Source organism: Anolis sagrei, chromosome 6, assembly GCF_037176765.1.
Source record: "Anolis sagrei isolate rAnoSag1 chromosome 6, rAnoSag1.mat, whole genome shotgun sequence".
Taxonomy (NCBI): domain Eukaryota; kingdom Metazoa; phylum Chordata; class Lepidosauria; order Squamata; family Dactyloidae; genus Anolis; species Anolis sagrei.
This window is the reverse complement of record NC_090026.1, coordinates 113,678,771-113,699,347: the sequence shown is the minus strand read 5'-3', so window position 1 is coordinate 113,699,347 and position 20,577 is coordinate 113,678,771. Positions and strand designations below refer to the sequence as shown.

Below are 20,577 nucleotides of genomic sequence, written 5' to 3'. Positions count from 1 at the left end.
GGGAAACAATAGTTGTCCCTCTACTTCCCATTCTTGGGAGTCTCTATTGGGGCAAATGAGGAGTCCCAGCAACAGGAGATTTCTAAAAGCCTCATTGTAATGAGACGTGTGTTAATATGTGTGTAGATAAGAGAGAGAGGGAGGGTGGATGGATGCCAATTTGATTTGGACAAACACTTAACAGACAAGATATCTCCATGTGCATTCCCAACCACTGCTTCCATTTAATGTTCTAATGTCCTTATGAAAAACTAATTTAGCCCTAAAATTCATGTCCTACACATAGCACCAATTTATTGTGATATTTCTCTTCAACGTAGCCTTTCTCCGAACTTGGACACAAGTTGGAATGGTATCTCAAATTCTCTCTTGATAACTTTAAGTTGAAAATGCTTCAAAGATTTCGAGAGTACTTAACTGCAAGTCAAGACCTTTCCATTATTTGTCAGTTTGTCTTGCCCTTGATTTGCAATGCTCTTTTATTCATAGTTGATGCCTAAGCTGAACACATGGATTCATTTGCTTACCTTTGGAATTATAACCAAGTAAAGGGGAAACAGCTTTTATCTTTCTTCTGGCCAAGGATCCTGTTGTAGCTAGAATCAGGCTCCTTCCACACAGCTAAATAAAAATATATCTGCTTTGAACTGGAATCTATGGCAGTGTGGACTCAAATAACCCAGTTCAAAGCAGATAGTGTGGGATTTTCTGCTTTGATATTCTGGATTATATGTTGTGTGGAAGGGCCCTCAGTCTCAAAACTGAAGATTTTCTCTATTGAAGTCTCCCAGTTAGGCCCTACAGGCATGGGTGTATTCATTCTTAATGTTGATTCATACCTGGGTAAAGAAAAAAACACAATAAAATATAGAAATAAACAACAAATGATTTGCTTCATTCTCTTTGAAGTCTATAATGTTGCTTTCCTCACATTATTCTGAAGCTATGTGTTTGACAAGCAGGGCTTGTTTTTAACACATCAAGGGAGCTGGGAGTTGGCTTTTTCATAAGGATTGTGCCAGTTCTGTCATAGTGCAATTAATGCATGCCTTGCAGTGTGGCTTGAGATATTTGTTGGTTTTAAACAGCCCCGCAGTCAGTAATTGAAATGGGAGGCATGCTGTGGCAGTCCATGGTGTCAGTAGGCTCACAATGGTATTCAACCTGCTTCTCAAAATCAAGCACATTTCTACTTCCTCATTCCAAGAAAATTTCAAAGGTCTTTAGTGCAATAAAATAATAATAAAAATATTTCAGGGTTCACTGGCAATGATGTTAAAATGATGCTTTGACAAATGAATTCTTATTGATGTTTGAACTCACTTTCTCTCCAAGGAAGCATACATTTGTCCTTCATGTCAAAAGCTACAGAACTGACACATTTTTTTGTAGAGACAGTAGGGTTTTGAGCCTTCTCCTTTTAAAATATTCAACAGTCAAATTGTGTAAGACATTCTAATCTTTCTATTTCTATTTAGTTTTTGACATGTCACCATGGTGTGGGCGCTGTATACCATTACTCAGTACTGCTACTGCTGTTTTTCAGCTTTGCTACATGGTTGCTCTTGGCTTTTATTTTTCTTAATTTACAACAGATTTATCATTGGGTTCTAACACAATGATGGAAGGGGAATGCAGCAGGTTTCAGAATACATGTGTCATTTTTTTCAGTGAAGAATATTCTAAAATTCTGTTATCTCTTAATGTTTCTTGTGTTGCTCGGAGGTAATTTAGTCTTTGGCTTATTCTAGACCAGTGCTTCCCAACCTTTTTTTAACCAGGGCCTACTTTACTGGGGACCACTTTGACCAAGGACCACTCTTAACATTAGTACCAATAGGGTTATGAATCAGTTTTTGGTCTATTTTAGATTTGGTTTGGTTCTTTGGGGTGCTGATTCAGAAAACTGCATTGCATAGGCCACATCAGCTTTTGTTTCTGATACAGAACTATGCCATCCAGTAGTCGCCATCTGCTTGCCCACAGAAAACCATATTTAGTAATCTAGAGCTGATGTAGTCTATCCAATGCAATGGTCAACTTTGCAGAAAGGTGCGGAAATAAAATAAATAAAATAAAGTAAATTAATTAAGTGAAAGGAGGTTTGCAGATCGGATTTTTGTTCTTGCAGGCCACTGCTGGGCCATGGCCCACAGGTTGGGAACCACCGTTCTAGACCTACTCTGGCTTCCTTTGATATCATCTGCTGTCAGGAATTACCAAATGTTTCTTTTGTATATGTGAATTCAACAGGGATGACTTCATGTTTGAGTGGTCTTTGGACATTGGGCCCTCCAGAGGGGAATCTTCTCTTTTTGGGCCATGATAGGTTGGGCAGCAATAGAAGATCACCATTAAAATTTCCTTGGCACTACCTCGGGGACACTATGAAATTTAAATGGCAGAATTAGTTTAAAACTCTTTGATAGGTTTCTTAAAAGTCTAGTAGTGGCCAAGGACAAATGTCAGTGATGAGTCCTTTCTGGTTGTTCTGAACATGGCAATAGGCCAGATTTGGCCAAGTGCTGGTGCTGGCCCTGATGCCTATGTGTTCTTCTGTGTGCACCACAACTTTGTTCATATTCTGCTTCAATTATAGTAAGTGTAGGGATGAATCTAGCTCCACCTTTAGAACTGATTTATTTTAGCATGCACTGATGATGTTCAATGTTAGAACCACATCTTTTTACTATTGGAGGGTAATGAGATGCAGAAATAAACAGCATTTTTAATTGTTTTTGCTGATTGCTTGAGAGTTCCAGCTGCTTGAGGTCAGCGTTAACTAAGAGTCTGTACATGGAAACTTTGAGGCAGTGTTAACAGGGCCATTTCGAGAAATATGGTCAAAAAATTAACTTTTCCGGGCTTTGAGTCCTGTTTTTTTTTTAAATCATTGTGCAGGACTGACAATGAGAAATATACTGCCATTTTCTACATGTGTCCTTGGGTGACAGGTTATACAGCTGGCAGTTATAACCTCCTTCCCTGGGTTAGATTGGGTTGGAGAGGTACAAACACTGAAGTCTCCTTCATTATTTCAAGGTGTAAGATTTATATGTTTAGCCTTGGAGTTTGTGGATTCATATCCTGGTGTGGTGTTGGGTAGGATGGCAGCTGCCAGGTTTGCACAGTTTTAAATGTTATAGCGTTTCTTTCTTGCATTGCATTCCAGAGATAATTAAAGCCTTCACCTGCAAAAATCTGTTAGAATGCAATGACTGGGATTGAAACAGTGCAAACAGAAAACGGGTTTTACCTCTCCCTGCGCTGAGCAGACTGCAATGCGATTAACTTTGCAAAATGAGTGGAAATGAAAAGTAAATTGGATTTTAAAAATTCTTTCAGTTTTAATAATAGAGCAGAGTGTTAGTGACACAGGAAAGGGAAAATGGGTTATAAAACCATGAGTGTTATTTTTATCTCACCACTTTCCCCTTTTAAAAAATCTCAGACTTGCAGGAAATTTAGAATTATCACAGATGCACCAGCTTTTGAAGCATCCAGAATACTACAGTCCTGATATTATTAGAATAGATATAGTTTGTGCTTAAGCGTGTTTTAATTAGAAATGTTATTAACCCCCCAATGATGTCACCAAGAATTTCAGGAATAAAGTATTATATAGGTCTATTCAGTGCTTAATAAGTATGGAAAAGTCTGGTCATTTACAAGATTGTTTGCAAACTTGAAGTAAAGTGGAACATAAATGTGTCTCCTTAACTTCAATGTTTACTGGCTTTTGTTACACAAAGTAGCACATTAAATCTCACCCCTTCCTCAAGTTAAAGCATTGCAATGCTGTGGAGACACTTGCATTGTGACAAAAGTTTTCAAAGCAGCTGCGTATACATTTTTCATACCATTAAAATGATCCAGGCAAAGGTATTATGAAAGCACTTGAAATTTATGCCAGTTCTTGACATCCTACCACATTTGTATTCACAATTAATGCCTGATGGATGTGATGGGGAAATACAGCCTTCTTTCTGAAGGAGTTACAGCGAATTGCAAGCTTATGGCTTTGCCTCCATAAATGAATATGCAGCCTGTGCACAATTCCTTCCCTTGCTCTGTGACTGTGTGCTTTGAAGAGGTCATAAGAGTCATCCATTATGCATCTCTTTCAGTGTTTTAGACATATACAGGTGATCTCTTATCCCCTCTCCATGGTTTCTCCCCTTTCTGTAGAGATAACCTGCTGCCCCGATGCTGTATGTTCAATCCAACTTTTCCTTTCCTTTATAAAAAAACACAAAGCGATAGGTGATTACTTTTTGCGGCTGCTCTTCTTTCGCTGACTAACTTGCACCGTGGTGCAGAAGAGACAAATAAATAAATAAACATGTTGTTCTACATTAGATGCAAGCAGGTGAACTGAAAGCAGTCTATTTATAGAAGATCTAATGGATGTGTTTAACTTGACCTACTTTCCCTTCCAGACTACTTCAGTGAGAAAAACAGATGCACCTCACTTGTGTGAATGCTGACTTTGAACAGATTGTCTTTCCCCGCCTCTCCTTTTTAGGTGGACCTCATCTCAGGCTCTGTATATTTCTTGTCATTTCTTATGTATGGCTCTAGTTCTCTGAGATACCAAGGTCAGGCTTGGGTGTTGTTGCTTGCTTGCAGTTGGCAGTGACAATCTTATTCACAGAAGGCATACCATGGAAAAATTGTGGGCATATGCTACCTCAAACAATTCCATTTGTTTCAGTGATATATAACCTTTGGAAAGGCATCCACAACCTTTTGGGAAAATCAGAAACTCCATAGCCTTTTGGAAGCATGACCTTTTGGAGATTACTTGGCATTCACTGCCATTTGGAAAATCATAACCTTTTTGTAAAGTATGATCTGTCTGAGAAGAGCTAAAACCTTTTTGATTGAATCTTCTCTGTAGTGGTATATAACCACTCGTATCATTCAAGGCAAATTAGGTTTTTCAGTTGTTAGACTAATAATCTTGGTTAGCTCTTTGAACTGTTAGGGACAAAGATATGCCAATGCACAAAAATATATATCGCAGATGTTCAGAAGTGATATTGCAGTTGCCCAGAAACACTGAGCTACATGTTTGCTTAAATGTTAGGTAGGAAGGGGTTTGGAAGACTCCCAGAAAGAAAACTGCACCTTCAGAAGCCACATTGATTTTTATTTTGAGATAGTTGGTATGTTTGTCCATCCAGTTAGACAATTAGAGGGAAAGGAGACAATGAGTATTTCTAACTATATTTGTGTCTGTATTTATGAGAGTAGAATAAAAAAAGCCAGTATGGTATGTGGTTTGAGCATTGGACTAGGACTTTGATAAACCAGGAGTTGTATCCCTACTCAGCCAAGAAAACCCACTGTCACACAGTTTCAGCTTCCGGTGTGTGTGTATGTGTGTGTGTATGAACCCCATAAATTTAATAAGGTTTTTCTAAGGCAAAGAATACTCAGAGGTGGTCGGTGAATTCCTTCCTCTGAAATGTAACCTACATGGTATTCTCCTAACCAAGTATTAACCAAGGGTGATTCTGCTTAGCTTCCAAGTTCAAACATGATCTGGTGCCTTTAGCGTATTTAGGCAATTTACCTGTAGAGGTAGGCAGTGGCAACCGCCCTCTGAACAAATCTTGCCACAAGCCTCCTGTAGTGCTTTGGATGTTGGACTTGGGGTGTATCTGCACTGTAGAATGAATGCAGTTTAACCCCACTTTAGCTGCCATGGCTCAATGCTATGGCATCATGAGGCTTGTAGTCTACAGAGTAGCAGAGTAAAACTATAACTTCCATGATTCCATAGCATTGAGGCATCATTCTATGGCATAGGTGTATCCTAGGACTTTGGAGTCTGAATACCTGCTCTGGGTAACTTTGGGTAAATCATAATTTCTCTGTACCAGAAAAACCTGTGTAAACACATCTTGTCAAGTAAATCCCATGATAAGAGTCATCATAAGTTAGAAACATCTTGAAGGCACACAAAAGGGTTAACCTTATAGTCCGAACCCTTCTATACAGCCCTATATCCCAGAATATCAATGCAAAAAATCCCACATTATCTGAATGTGGACTCAAATAACCTAGTTCAAAGCAGATATTGTGGGATTTTCTGCCTTGATATTCTGAGATAGAGGGCTGTGTGGAAGAGCCCTCAATCATGCAAGTCAGAAAAAAATGTGACAGAACAAAACAATATAATAGTCATGCTGGCATATATGGTCCTCACCAGTATTTTGGCCATATTTTGGTGGATTTAACTTCTGTATTAGAAATATTTGCAAAACTAACTGCAGTAGACTGAGATATTTATGTTTATATTTTATTAAGTCATGTGGTCTTCAAAAACAGAGGCTCTATGGGAATAAAATATAATTATGTGAAGAAGACAACCAAAGACCTTTTGGTTCTCTTTTGCATGTAACACTTCTGAGAAAGAAAGTAAGAAAACAGAACTTCTCTGGAGGATTCAACACTTCAGCTATATACAGAGGCATAAATACATGATAAATTATATTGTTGCTAGGTTTCTCTGCCCTCTTGCCCGTAAATTCTCAGTATGTGTTTAACTGTTTTTCCCAAGATAATAGCAAAATTTAATTTATTGACTTTCCAGTAATTATTTTGCATGTTCTAATTTTTAATAATTTCCAGATGTTGATATAAGGAATGCATTAGGTAAACTGTTGATTCTGCACAATATGACCTGAGGCCATTGCTGAAAGGTTTCATTCACCTTTTAGGTGTTGTGTGTCTGGGTTTAAAAGACATTATGACCTGTATGAATTGTGCAAAATGTATTTTCTTAGAAAAAAAAATCATAGATAAAGGAATTAACAGAGCTTGCATTCTCTATTTTTGAAATCAAGTAGATTCAGGATTCTTTTTTTAAAAAACAAACAAAAATATTTCATATATTGTGATTTCTGCACTGCTCTCATGGCACAAACTATGTGAATAAATCCCAAAATATCGTTTTATAATCTTCATTGATAAGATTCTTAGAAAGCATTATAGACATAGTATAGTTGATGGTGTCAGAGTCTTCATGTAGAAGTACATTAAAAACAATGCTCTGCATTTCTTTTCTTTTCTCTTTTCCCCATTACCAGTAGGTGTCACTTTGGGAACTGTAAAATCTATTTTGTTGACAAGACACGTAAAACCACATTTAGAAATTATTGTTTTACAGCTGTGGATTCATCTGCAAGTGAACTATAATGATGATTACTCTCCCCCCTCCCCAATAGTTTTGCCTCTACAGAATAACAAGCGGTGTATGTAATCTACTAATTGATCAATATTTTCTACAAACCAGGAGTGCTATCAGATGAAAGAATAGATTTATTTTAAGAATTAGGCAAATGCTTTTGTACAGTATTATTCCATAAGCATGCTGAACTGGAGGATGTGATTTAAACTGAATATTTTTATATCTGAATTATTTCACTGGAAGCATGGGAGGTAGTGGTTTTAGACTGTGTACAATTTATTAGCAGTGTTGACAGTTGTCAACAGCTGAATCCCATTAGGTTGTTGTAAGTTTTTCGGGCTGTATGGCCATGTTCTAGAAGCATTCTCTCCTGATGTTTCACCTGCATCTGTGGCAGGCATCCTCAGAGCTTGTGAGGTCTTACAACCTCTGAGGATGCCTGCTACTGATGCAGGTGAAACATCAGGAGAGACTGCTTCTAGAACATGGCCATACAGCCTGAAAAACTTACAACAACCCAGTGATTCCAGCCATGAAAGCCTTCAACAATACATGGAACCCTATTGGTTAGTTCCAAGAAGAGTAGACATGTTGAATGAATTGTTCAATAGTAAATCAACAGATAGAGTAGCCCTGTTGATTAAATGGATCTATACTAGTTGGATCTTATAATAAATTTCAGGCCAAGTTCCTCTGATCCTTCGTTTTGTAACTACTGCATATGTAATTCTGAAAAATTAGACAGAGTTTCATTAAAGGCAGGGAGTTTAGGGAAAATGGAGTTCTTCCCTTGAGCTTATCCTAGGATATGTCCCTTGCATATCTGTATTGTTGATCTAGTTATGTCAGGAAGAATCTGAAATAATTGAGAAAAATCAGGATAGGACTTGAAAGAAAGGGGGCATAAAATTGGAGGAATAATATCAATATGATATGTAGATGATATCATACTAGTAGCAGAAAATACCAAAAATTTCAAATGATCACTAAAGAACGCCAAGGAAGGAAGCGCAAACACAGATTTACAACTGGACATTAAAAAAAACCCACAGATGATTTATGTAACTTCAAAACAGAAAATGAAGACATTGAAATAGTTGAAGTTTTTCCATAGCTTGACTCAATCATTAATCAAAGTAGAGATTGCAGCCAAGAAATCAGAAGGTTAATGCTTGGAAGGGCAGCTGGGAGGGATCCAGTCAAGATCCTGAAGTGTAAAGATAGAGTACTGAATACTGGGGTTGTCCATGTTATTGTATTTCCAATTTCTATGTATGGTTGGGAAAGACAGACAGTGAAGAAAGCTGATAGGAAGAAAATGAAGTCCTTTGAAATGTGGTGCTGGAGGATAGTTCCAAAGGTATTGCAGGCTGCTAAAATGACAAATAGTGTCCTAGAGCAAATCAATACCGAACATTTCCTAGAAGCCAATATTACTAAACTGAGGCTGTTGTACCTTGGCCTTATCATGAGAAGACATGACTTAACTGAAAAAGAGGATTATACTTGGTCTATAGGAAAAGAGTAAGACCGTATTCCACATGGAGAGAATCATCTAAGGAAGGCATGGACCTGAGTATGCAAGCTCTAAACAGGGGTGTTGATGGCAGTGTGATTAGGAGAGTCATCTCAAGGCAAAGTTGATAATGGTAGTTAACAACAATAAAACATATCTTGCAACTCCTTGGAGACTGATGCACATTTCAGCTGTTTGGGATACATATTATTGGGATATGTGAGAGATGGAAATAAATATACCGACTTGCCTTTATAGTTATGGATAGCCCCTCAAGTAATAATAACCAGTCATTTTAAGAACACTTGATCTTGAATGTATCCAAAAGTTGTCTTTTAAATCTATTTATTCAGAATGGGATTGAATCATAGTGCACTTATTCCTGTACTTTTTCTCCCCCTGTTTCTCTCTGTATATGCATGTGTGTTTGTAAGTCAAACATTCCAAATACTTGATTAATTTGAATACTTCAGGAAAGTTAATACTCTGTGTATAATTCATTTTGAGCAGAAAAATTGTATTTTCTTAGGGCAGAGTTTATTTTGTACACAGACTTGTTACTGATTGTGGTTGGCTTGAAGTTAGATTTATTTGGTAAGATCTGAAGGACATACCATGGAATTCATTGCATGAATTTACTATACAATTGCACTTGGTAAAAATATTATAAATAATTCACATTCAGTGTGCTCTATTGGAAAGGTCTTGTGCCAAACCAATAAGCCAACTGTCTCTTGTTACTTGGAATATTCCCAAACTTTCACATATGTATTCCAGACTTCCGGAATGTCATAAAGAACATGTTCTTTGCTTTAACCGTGCTCTACTTCAATTTGATTTTTTAAAAACATTGTATTTTCTTGTTTAGCTTGTTTTTGAAGAATGTAGTGCACTTTTAAATATGATCTTGAGAATGTATTCTAATGATAACAATGGCTACTCTCAATGATATCAACGCTTTCTATGAACTTATACAATATATACAGATGTCAGCTGCAGATTTGCCATCTATTCATTATTTTAGTGAATTACCTTTGGAACTCTGCCCCTAATAAGTACTTATTGTGATCTATTAAATTTATTTTTTCTTGTAATTTCTCAAGAACAGTGGAATGAGACGAATGTAATATTTAATAGGACAGAATTTTACATCCCAAATAAATATCTTTTAGTTCTGTCCTAAGTTTCAATAATATGTATATGAGAAAGTAAAGAACAATAGCAGCCATAAAATAAAACAATGTCTTCCATTGATATAATGGGGAAGGGAACACATTGGCATAGAAAGAATAGCAGAAGGGTATATGTGTGCAGTGGAAAGCATAGTTCCTTACTTACATAGTTTAATAAAAACATGTTATTGAACAAAATGTGTTGCTTGAGATTACAAAATTGCTGGTTCTAGAACTTTCTTAAACTTCTAAATCAAGTATACCATTTTCTAATTTTATCTCAGCAACAGGTGAGGTGTCTAATTTAAGAAGAAACCCAAGGCAATAATTGCTTGTAGCACATACTTTCAAAGCTAGTTACTTTTTTTAGCTAATGAGAATTCCAAGTTACTTCCCGCTGCAGGTGTCCAAATTAATCTACATTTGGTTCCATGTAAATGAAAGTCTGTGTTATATTGGAAAGAAAAGAGTGGCTGATTACAGCAGTATTAAATTGTTTTTTAAAGGGGACACATCTGTTGATTATGGCATCATGATACCAATGTTGTAGTGAGGCTTAGAAGCTTTTTTTTACTCTGAATATTATAATTGGAAGAGGTAATTTTTAGGTTCACAAGATTATGAAAATCAAATTGAAACATCATACAGTTCCCGTAGAGTTTTAGAACACTGGGGAAAACATGGTTTTTGTAAAAATAGACTGTGGATTCATGGAAAATGGTTTTATTTGAAAATGCCCCCTGAGGTTTTTTAGCTGACCAGAATCAAAAGATCAAATCAGGCCTCAAAATTTTAATACATGAAATCAGTGCTTTTGAATACATTCAGTATAATGTACACAAAATAAAGCTCATTAGAAGAAAAGAATGAAAAGCAAAAATTCTTACTCCTTTCTAGGACTCTCTTGGTCCTCCTCTTGGGATTCAACCCCACACTGGCCAAGTCTCTAGTTCTGAATGAGGAACAGGTTAGTTAGCTTAGATCAGTGATTACCAATCCTTTTTTGACCAGGGACCACTTGACCAGGGACCACTCTCCAATATTAGTACCAAAAGGGTTATGAATCAGTTTTTGGTCAACTTTAGATTTGGTTTGGGGTGCTGATCGCAGAAAATTGTATTGGATAGACCACATCAGCTCTAGTTTATGATACAGAACATATGCCATGATCAGCGACAGGGAAGGAGTGGCAGGTGGCACGAAAGGAGCGGAAATAAAATAAAATAAACAAATAAAGAGGAAGGAGGCTCGTGGACCAGATTTTCATCCTCACAGCCCACTTGTGGTCTACAGCCCACAGGTTAAGAACCACTGGTGTAGAATAAGCTGAGGGTTTCCCTTCTCCCATGCCTCCTATATTACTGTTGGAATGTATCTAATTTCTCCTCTCCTCTCTGTTTCTTCTCTCATTCTGATTGATTGTGTAGAATGGATTCTTTTTGACTGCAAGCCTTTAATTCTGGCTTCTGATTCTTACATCTTGGTGTATGCTGTGTTTTGAGATCTCTCTCTCTCTGCGTGTGTGTCAGGAGAGATGTAATGATTGGTGTTTTCCCCCCCTCTTTGAAATCTTAGAAGAGATGGGTGTTGGAGTAGCTCAGGCCCAGTTCTTTACCATTGGGAAATGCAGTTATTATTATTGCAAATAAACGTATGTGATTTTTAAGATTGGACTCTGCATTTTTGCCTGCCTTAGCTCTAAATTCTTTACAGCCATATCCAACAACACTTCTAGCTCTCCTTGCTGTGAGCAAAATGCTCGACAATAGATATCTTGTTTGTATTTTACCATTCTTGTGGGAGGCTTCATGTTCCTGCTTGGGGAGCTGGAGCTCACAGAGGGAGCTCATCTGCACTCTCCCCGGATCCCTCCAACCTGTTGGTCTTCAGTACTGCCAGCAAAAGGGTTTTACCCATTGCACCAACGGGGGCTCCGTAAATGAAGCCCCATTAGACCTCAACATTTTCTTTTACATTCATAAAGAAGGGAGCATGTAGCTTATGCTGCTAAGCTTTCCTCTGTCATCTTAATTTTTTGTTTTGTTTTCAGCTATACATTAAAAACCAAATTCTAATACACATGCAGACTCTGCAACAAGTACACCTGAAATCATTTATGAATGCTAACGTGCTGTTGGGAAACTCAATATTCTTTATATTTGAACACCTTTCAAAAAAATAAATAACACAAATATCTAATTTTGAGTTTGTGTTTATATTCATAATGCAGTTCTAGGCAAGTTCAAGATGCTGGTTAACCTTTGAAATGTATTACTTGCCTGGTGCTTAAGAGAGATAGATGACTAAGAAGTGCATATTAGAGGCTCTCAAAACACAGAATCATCAATCTTCGAGTAGCTTAGTTTCATGCAGGGATCTGCCATCCAGTGTGTATATCTACAGCTCATTGAGAGCTGGGTACATCCAGCCTCTTATTTTTGCAGGCCCTCCGAGGAAATGTCAATTGGACATTACTGACTGTCTCTGCCTCACTTTAATATCTCCTCAATAATTTAATATATTGTCTGACTTCTCTGTGTGCTGAACCCGTACCCTTTCATCTCATATTATTTTGCTGATTGATGTCTCAGCTATTGGGCTCTAATTCTGCGATCTGAAATTCGTGGGGCACAATAAAATAGGTGCGTGTCTCTGTATGTATGAACAATTAAAGAGATGCAGATTTCTATAAAGCTGCACAGCTAATGAAGGCATGAATCTTCATTTCCTGAAGGGAAAATGCTTAAATCGATACTGTATTTGTTATTCTACTGTTGAAGCCTAAATCTTATATGTATTCATAGATGAAGCTTATAGTGTATAAGGCATACATTTTTAATTCTTTGAATCCAGAAATAGTTCTGGAAATACCTTGCTAACATGCTCTTCAGTAAATTGGTGTTTAGAATGGGTCACAATGGCCATGCGTTTGTGTGTGAGTGCCTTCAATTTGCTGTTAACTTATGATGATCCTGTGAATTTCATTGGATTTATTCAGGCAAGGAATACTTAGAGGTAATTGTGCCAGTTCCTTCCTCTCAAATATAACTTCTAGCATCTGGTATTCATTCCCCATCCAAAGCAATAAGTACTGGCTTTACTTAGCTTTCAAGATGGGTCATGATCACTATCCTATATAGATATCCTATATTTATCCTATATATTTAGGCTGGCAATAGTGAAATTAACTGTAGGATTTACAGAGGCAATGATCAGTAGATTCTGTTATACCTTAGAGGTGTATAAACTACTTAAGCAGACTGAGCATGGCTGAAGTTAGTGGAACTTTACTCACAGATGTCCAAGAAGAAGAGTTTCATTCATTATCTGAAATAGTATTGTATTTTAACTTTGTAAGTAATGTTTTCTACAGAAGTATTTGTTGTACTTTGTGCCTTCAAGTAATTTCTGACTTATGATGATGGCAAAACCATCACAGAATTTTCTTGGCAAAATTTGTTCAGCTGGGCCTGGCCTTCACTTCCTCTGAGGCTGAGAGAATGTGACTTGTCTAAGGTGGGCTTCTGTGGTCAAGTGGGGATTTAAACATTTGCTTCCCAGGGTCCTTGGAAAACATTTATGCCACTATATCACATTGGCTCCCTGTACAGATTTGTAGCATATAACAAACCCAAACTTCTGTTACCACCTAAATAAATACCACATAATAATTATACTTAGAACTTGGCTAAACATTTTACTCCAGTCCAACCACAGTCCCATCTACACTAACCATTTAATGGAATTCAAAGCTAGCTTTAAATTGAAATAGCCAGACAACAAACTCACATAAAAGCACATAAAAAACCCTTATTGCTCACCAGTGCTCTGTAGTTTGTGTAATCACCATCCGGACTACAGACTGGTTCCTGGATTTCCTCTGCAATAATGTGTCTTCAATGCTGGTCTGAAATTGCATTAAATGGTTAGTTTGGATGCGTCCCATGTGGAACATATATTTCATACAACATGGCAACAATCAGCTGCTTAACCCCTTCTGATTATCCCGTTTAATGCCAGCTTTTGAGCTATCCATAGTTTTGTAGTAGAGATAGTTAAGACAAAGTATCTTGAAGTAAGACTGGAAAAGGTTCCTGCCATTTCTGGTCAGCATAAGGCTGTATTAACATTAGTGAACCAGTACTCTCCATAATACTATGATTACCAGACAGTAATCCAAATACGATATAGATAGTATAGATATAGATAGTATAGTTAACAGTAACAGTGGCTTTGCTTGAGATATCATTGCTAGAACTATTCACACTTTAGTAACAGTGAATTTAGGTGATTGTAACAATATTGTGGTTTGAGTGTTGGAGACTAGAGCCTGAATCCTTTCTTAGCTATGGAAATCCTTGGGTTGGGTTGGCCTTAGGCAAATCCCACTCTCTGCACTTAAGAGGGAGGCAGTGGCAAGCTACCTTCTGAACAAATCTTGTTAAGAAAACTAAGTGATAGGGTCACCATACATTGACGACAGTGATGATGATGAAAACAACAACAAGCTATTGAATAGACTGGAAATGATTTAGGAGTATTAGCTACTTCAAAATCTTTAAATCATTTTTAGAGGGAGGTGTAATTCAATAAAAGTTTTTGATAGCTATAGGTATACATTGTTGTATCTGTCTGAACGCATCTCCCTCTATGCACTATTGTGGATATTAAGATCCTCCTCTGAGGCCCTACTTTCTGTCCTGCCACTGTTACAGATGTGATTGGCGGGGATGAAAGGGAAGGCCTTCTCAATGGTTGCTCCCAGCTATGGAACTCCCTTCCTGGTGCGATCAGATCAGCCCCCTCCCTCCTGTCCTTTAGAAGGATGGTAAAAACTTGGCTGTGGGACCAAGCTTTCGGGACAGTGCAATAAAGCAGCGATAGGAAACCTTACCATGCCAATGCGATACAGATGATTTAAACATTTTAAACATTGTATTTTAATGTTGAGACTTTTTTTAATGTTTATGTATGCTTATGCATTGAATATTTGCCGTTTGTATGTTGTGCTCCGCCCTGAGTCCCCTTCAGGGTGAGAAGGGCGGAATATAAATGTTTTAAATAAATAAATATTTATTGAAAGTATTTTAATGTATATATATAAAACAGTATGATTGGTATTACCTCTTCTTTTATTACCAGGAGGAAAATGGGACAGAAGAGGAACACAGCAGAGTCGAACCAGTGGGTCATGCAGACACTGGTTTGGAGAATACTGTCAACTATTCTTTAGAGTAAGTTTATTAATAGAATTCCTTTTAAAAACTTGCAGGCAATATCTCCTAAAGTATACAGTATGTTTCATATGCCTTTTTGTTTTACTGCATGCACTCCAGACACATATGCATTTCCCAATAATTGTGATAGCCAGATTTCCTAAATTACTTTCACCTTGAAACACCTGAATAGAGAAAATCCTGGAATTTTGAGCAGAGTTTGAATATCCAATGTTATCCGTTTGCCTTTTTTATTGACAGTTTTGACCAAAAGGACAAAGCTAATGCTGTCTTGGTGCAGCATTTGGTTGTAATAAATAGATAGGAATTCCTTATTTGGAGCATCATTATTTGTTTAGAAAGATTCTATTGTAAGATATGCACTATTATCTTTGGGTTTGCCTTTTAGTACAATAAGAAGAAATTGGGTAATTCAAACCATGCAGAGAAAAGGAAGAAAATCACTGGACAAGTAATGAAAAATCAATTTTGGCTGTTCAATAGAATTTTTCCTTCTTTGCTGTGCCTGCAGTGCACCCTTGAAACTGTGGTGTAAAATATGAAAACTAATACTAGAATACAGACCTCTGAGGATGCCTGCCATAGATGCAGGCGAAACGTCAGGAGAAATGCCTCTAGAACATGGCCATATAGCCCGAAAAAACCCACAAGAACTAATACTAGAATAATTAGGTAATAGCATATTCTTCTATCTCCATTTCAAGAGTTCTTCCCACCAATGTGAACAATTCTGAGTTTGATACAATGGTGGTTTGACTAGATGGAAGGATGCTTGCTTATGGAAGGACCTTGTGCAGTGCCAGAAGAATTTGGATCTTAAAGCATTTGATATTTTCACTTCCGCTCTTGTGACATTTCACAAACTGGTTTGAAATTCTTACCATTCTCTACAATAGAGATATAGACTGCTATTCAATTTGAACACTTCATTTTTAATGGAAGACAGTCCGGCCCCTATAAAACAGCTGTTAAAAATCAAACATCCACCGTGTTGCCAAAATAATGAACAACTTTGTTTTCTTCACACTGTCTGGTTTGAATAAAAGTCTTATCGGAATGACATAGAGAGATATTAGTCCAGTAAACCACAATTTGTTATGGGTAAAAAAGAAGGAGCTCTATGTTCATTTTGTTCTTTTACCCTGCCTGAACAATGGATAATATTTTAAAGGACTAGAAAAATATTTTTCCCATGTCAGGAGTGACTTGAGAAACTGCAAGTTGCTTTTGGTGTGTGAGAATTGGCTGTCTGTAAGGACACTGCCCAGGGGACGCCCGGATGTTACCATCCTTGTGGGAGGGTTCTCTCATGTCCCTAGGAAAATATGACTCGTGAGGTTTGAGTGTTGGGCTAGAACTCTGGTAAACAAAAGTTCGAATGGGACTTTGGAGAAGTTACACTTTTCAACCTTAGAAAAAGGCAATGGCAAATCCCTTCTGAATAAAACTCACAAAGAACATGATAAACCATGATAAGTCATAAGCCATTAGGTTATCCCTATACTTCAGAATACTGAACTTTCTGAGTTTGTTCAGGCAGTGACTCCATGCAGCAGAGAAAATGGCATTGCCATCCTGTTTGTATTGGAGATTTTGACAATCACTTCAAAAGGGGCTCTGAAATTAAGCTGAAAAATTGGTTGGCCTTTGAAAAAAGTGGAAAGTAAATTAAAAAAATCTGCAAGCTGTACTTGATGATATATCCTGATTTAGTCAAAGCTACATAGGAATTAAAGTGTATTCAGCAGTATGAACATTCAGTTGAATGAAAAGATCTGCCTTATAAAGCAAAATGTACCTGTGGGGTCGTTTTGGGACTGACATACCAATATTGGAGATTATGATTCGAGGCTGGTTTAAAAACTCTAGCTAATAGTCGTTTCTGTAATGTCTCAAGACACAAAAGCATTAACAAACTACAAATAGGATTCAAAAGTCTCAACTGTTGTTAGTATAAACCACAAACCAGTGTTATATCTCTCAATACTGTGCTGGGGCTTTCTTAAAATAGAAGAAAAGTATCTCTGGAAGCACTACCAAAAATAGGAGCATTACACAGTGTCACATCCTCATCCAGTTTATAAACCAAATTTAGCTGAAAGACCTGTGGATTATCCCCATGGAGAGTTAATAATATAACCAACTGAGTGAAATGTTGCAACTTTGAGCGTATGCTAAGCATATATGCATATGAGGAATTAGCCTATAAAGCAACATATAGTATTGATTGATTAGCAAGAAAATGTTGAATGGAGAAAAAGAAATAGACTTTCCCATTTGCCCGTGTATAAGAAACCAAAGGAAAAAGAAGAAACAGCTCTTCACGTACTTGTTCATGGTTGTATTTTATTCTTTTAAAAATGTTATCCTATTTCAGAAGCCCCTGGTGGCACAGCGGGTTAAACTGCTGAGCTGCTGAACTTGCTGACCAAAAGGTCGGCAGTTTGAATCTGGGGAAAACGGGGTGACTTCCCGTTGCTAGCCCCAGCTTCTACCAACCTAGCAGTTCAAAAACATGCAAATGTGAGTAGATCAATAGATATTCCTTCAGCAGGAAGGTAATGCCAGGGGTCCTCAAACTAAGGCCCGAGGGCCAAATACGGCCCTCCAAGATCATTTACCTGGCTCTCACTCAGGGTCAGCTTAAGTCTGAAACTACTTGAAAACACACAACTTGACAACAACAATCGTATCTCATCAGCCAAAAGCAGGCCCACACTTGCCATTGAAATACTAATAAGATTATATGTGTTAAAATTGTTCTTTATTTTAATTATTGTTTTAAGTGTTTTTTGCACTACAAATAAGATATGTGCAGTGTGCATAGGAATTCATTTATGTTCTTTTCAAATTATAATCCAGCCCTCAGTTTGAGGGACTGTGATCTGGCCCTCTATTTAAAAAGTTTGAGGACCCCTACTCTATGCAGTCATGATGGCCACATGACCTTGGAGGTGTCTATGGACAATGCAAGCTCTTCGGCTTAGAAATAGAGATAAGCACCAACTCCCAGAGTTGGACACAACTAGACTTAATGTTAAAGGGAAACCTTTACTTTTCTATTTCATAAAAATCCCAACATGTTTTGGCCCTTATATTACTGATTGGCTACACATTCATTCCAACAACAGCAAATATTTCTGGAGTTGCTGAAAATATCCCCTTATCATTGGACTATGACACACAATGAAAGACCCATTTCTTCTTTTGCCCATGGGTTCCAATATGAGTTTTCAAGTACTGGCCTCTTACTCTGCGTATAAGGCTTCACTTCCAGCCCATGTAACCCCCTCCTGTCATGGTTATGTTTGTGTAATTTGCGTAATGGATTAGGGTTGCCCAAAACATTAGTTCATGTTGCATTTGATGTATTAACGTATGCTGATTGATCTCCTTTCATGCCTCCAGATTAATACTGAGGTATGTATGTAGCACTCGGTGTTGTTTTCATCACCCCTAGTTCTCAAAGACCCTTGAGTTGTGTTGTATGTGTATATATATATGTGTGTGTGTGTGTGTATGCTTTCATGAAACTCTGTCTGTGTGTGCGGTCTCCTGGGAGGGGGGGGGGTTGTTCATTTATGGTACATGTTCACATTCCCTCATTCGTCATTGTCTCACAGTGATATGGTAAAGATCGTCGAAGTCTCCAATGACGGTGGCCCTCTGGGAATCCATGTAGTGCCTTTCAGTGCCCGAGGCGGAAGGTAATGTATTGTTGTAGGCTTTAAACTGAATCATCTTCTTTACTTTAGCAACTGATTTTATTTCTCGTGCACCTTGCCCCCTTTTTGGAGAGGGAAAGTGTCTTATCTGAAATAAAACAGAATCGTTTCAGCAAAAAATGCCTTGCTAACTCCCATGCCTTACAAAATCCTATGTCTGCTTATAACTCCAATGGTCAAGGTGAGAATGACAGAAACTAGTTTCTAATTTATAATAGAAATTATATTCTGTCCTAATGTGAAGCTGAATTGTAAGAGCATGAATTATTTCCATCAGAGTCTCATAAAAGTTTCTTCTCGCCTTTTACCTTGGTCTAATATTAGAAATGTACTTCATGCAGCATTTATCCCTGGCTGGGCAGACCGTAATTTACCAGACTGGCAGCATCCAAAACTACAAAGACACACTCGTCTGTGTATTTTTTCCTCCACTCAAACTTGATAGGGAATGCAATTTATAGTCACAGTGGTGTTAAATAAAGTCAGCCATATGAAATATAGCATGGCTTTGGGCTCGGCTGTTGAATGTGAGTGTGTCTTATACCGCACTGCATGCAAAACAAGAGATGATCTGAGAGATCAAAGTCATATGATAAAATGAGTATTATAGCTATGATGGCCCTTTTCATTGGTAAATTGAGAACTCAAATTCATAATAATCACTTTGTTGAGGTGAATTTATTAGTATTTAGGATTTTTGATTGAATGCATTTTGAAAATGAAATCACCTATAAAGCAATTATGGCTCTGTATGACAATTTAAAGCTTTGTGGTATAAAAGAAAAATATGTACACTTCCTCTAAGATGTAAGTAGGACGTGAGGAGTACATGGCTATGGGAATGGGAAGAGATTTCCTTTATCTCGGTGGAATAATTGCATCCACATTTTCTGCTCTCTTCAGTGAGAAAGGGTCAAACATGCATTCTATAAATGTAATCTTAGATTATATATTGAGAGGATATTAAGTTTTGACAAGTCACCTATCCATCAACAATTTCCCTTTAAATAAATTGATTAAAAGCAAATGTCACTGTATATCAAATATATCTTATCAACTGTTTTTCACACGTGATAAATAAGGGAGTTTTCCCCTTCGCCGAATGATGAATGTGGTGTAAAAATCATTCATTCATGGTATTTTTGCAAAAAAGTTGATAGCTGAATAGGTACAACAAAATGCGGTATGCCGACAAAAACTAATAATTTCCTTACAGCATCATTCCCTGAGGACTTGGGAGGTAAGAAAAAGTGCCACTATAAGACTGTTCCTCTTGTGAAAGATCTGGCATTCATTTAGCTACATTTATCACTTATAAGTGGTGGCTGCTGTAGCTGCATGACAACAAATACTGCCCCCAAAGGCAATAAACCCATGATGGGTTACATTTTTGGCTGCTTAGCTGTGAAGAAGAGTACAGTGGAGTTTGGCTGAAATGTTGCATTCATTTATCAGAATTTCCAAAATAACAATATCAAACTATTCTAGAGTTTTGAATTCTATGCAAGTAGCTTTGTGTGGCTGCTACAAATCGTAAATTCTCTGATCAGTGTATGTTCCTTCTGCATTTTTGCTTATACTGCTACTAATAATACAGAGCCCCCAGTGGTGCGCCAAGTTGAACCACTGAGCTGCTGAACTTGTTGACCAAAAGATCAGCGGTTTGAATCCTGGGAGGGGGGGGTGAGCTCCCATTGTTAGCCCCAGCTTCTGCCAACCTAGCAATTAA

At 37.5% G+C, this 20,577-nt stretch overlaps 1 protein-coding gene across 13 annotated transcripts in view; it reads left to right on the top strand.

Moving 5' to 3' along the window:
• PARD3 (par-3 family cell polarity regulator) overlaps positions 1 to 20,577 on the top strand; it is a 620,400-nt gene that overhangs the window by 319,078 nt on the left and 280,745 nt on the right. For all 13 annotated transcript variants that reach the window (XM_067470360.1, XM_067470359.1, XM_060782524.2 and 10 more), the window contains 2 exons: positions 15,029 to 15,120; positions 18,747 to 18,830. In XM_067470360.1, the coding sequence (XP_067326461.1) occupies positions 15,029 to 15,120; positions 18,747 to 18,830 (176 nt within the window). The remainder of the gene's footprint in view (positions 1 to 15,028; positions 15,121 to 18,746; positions 18,831 to 20,577) is intronic.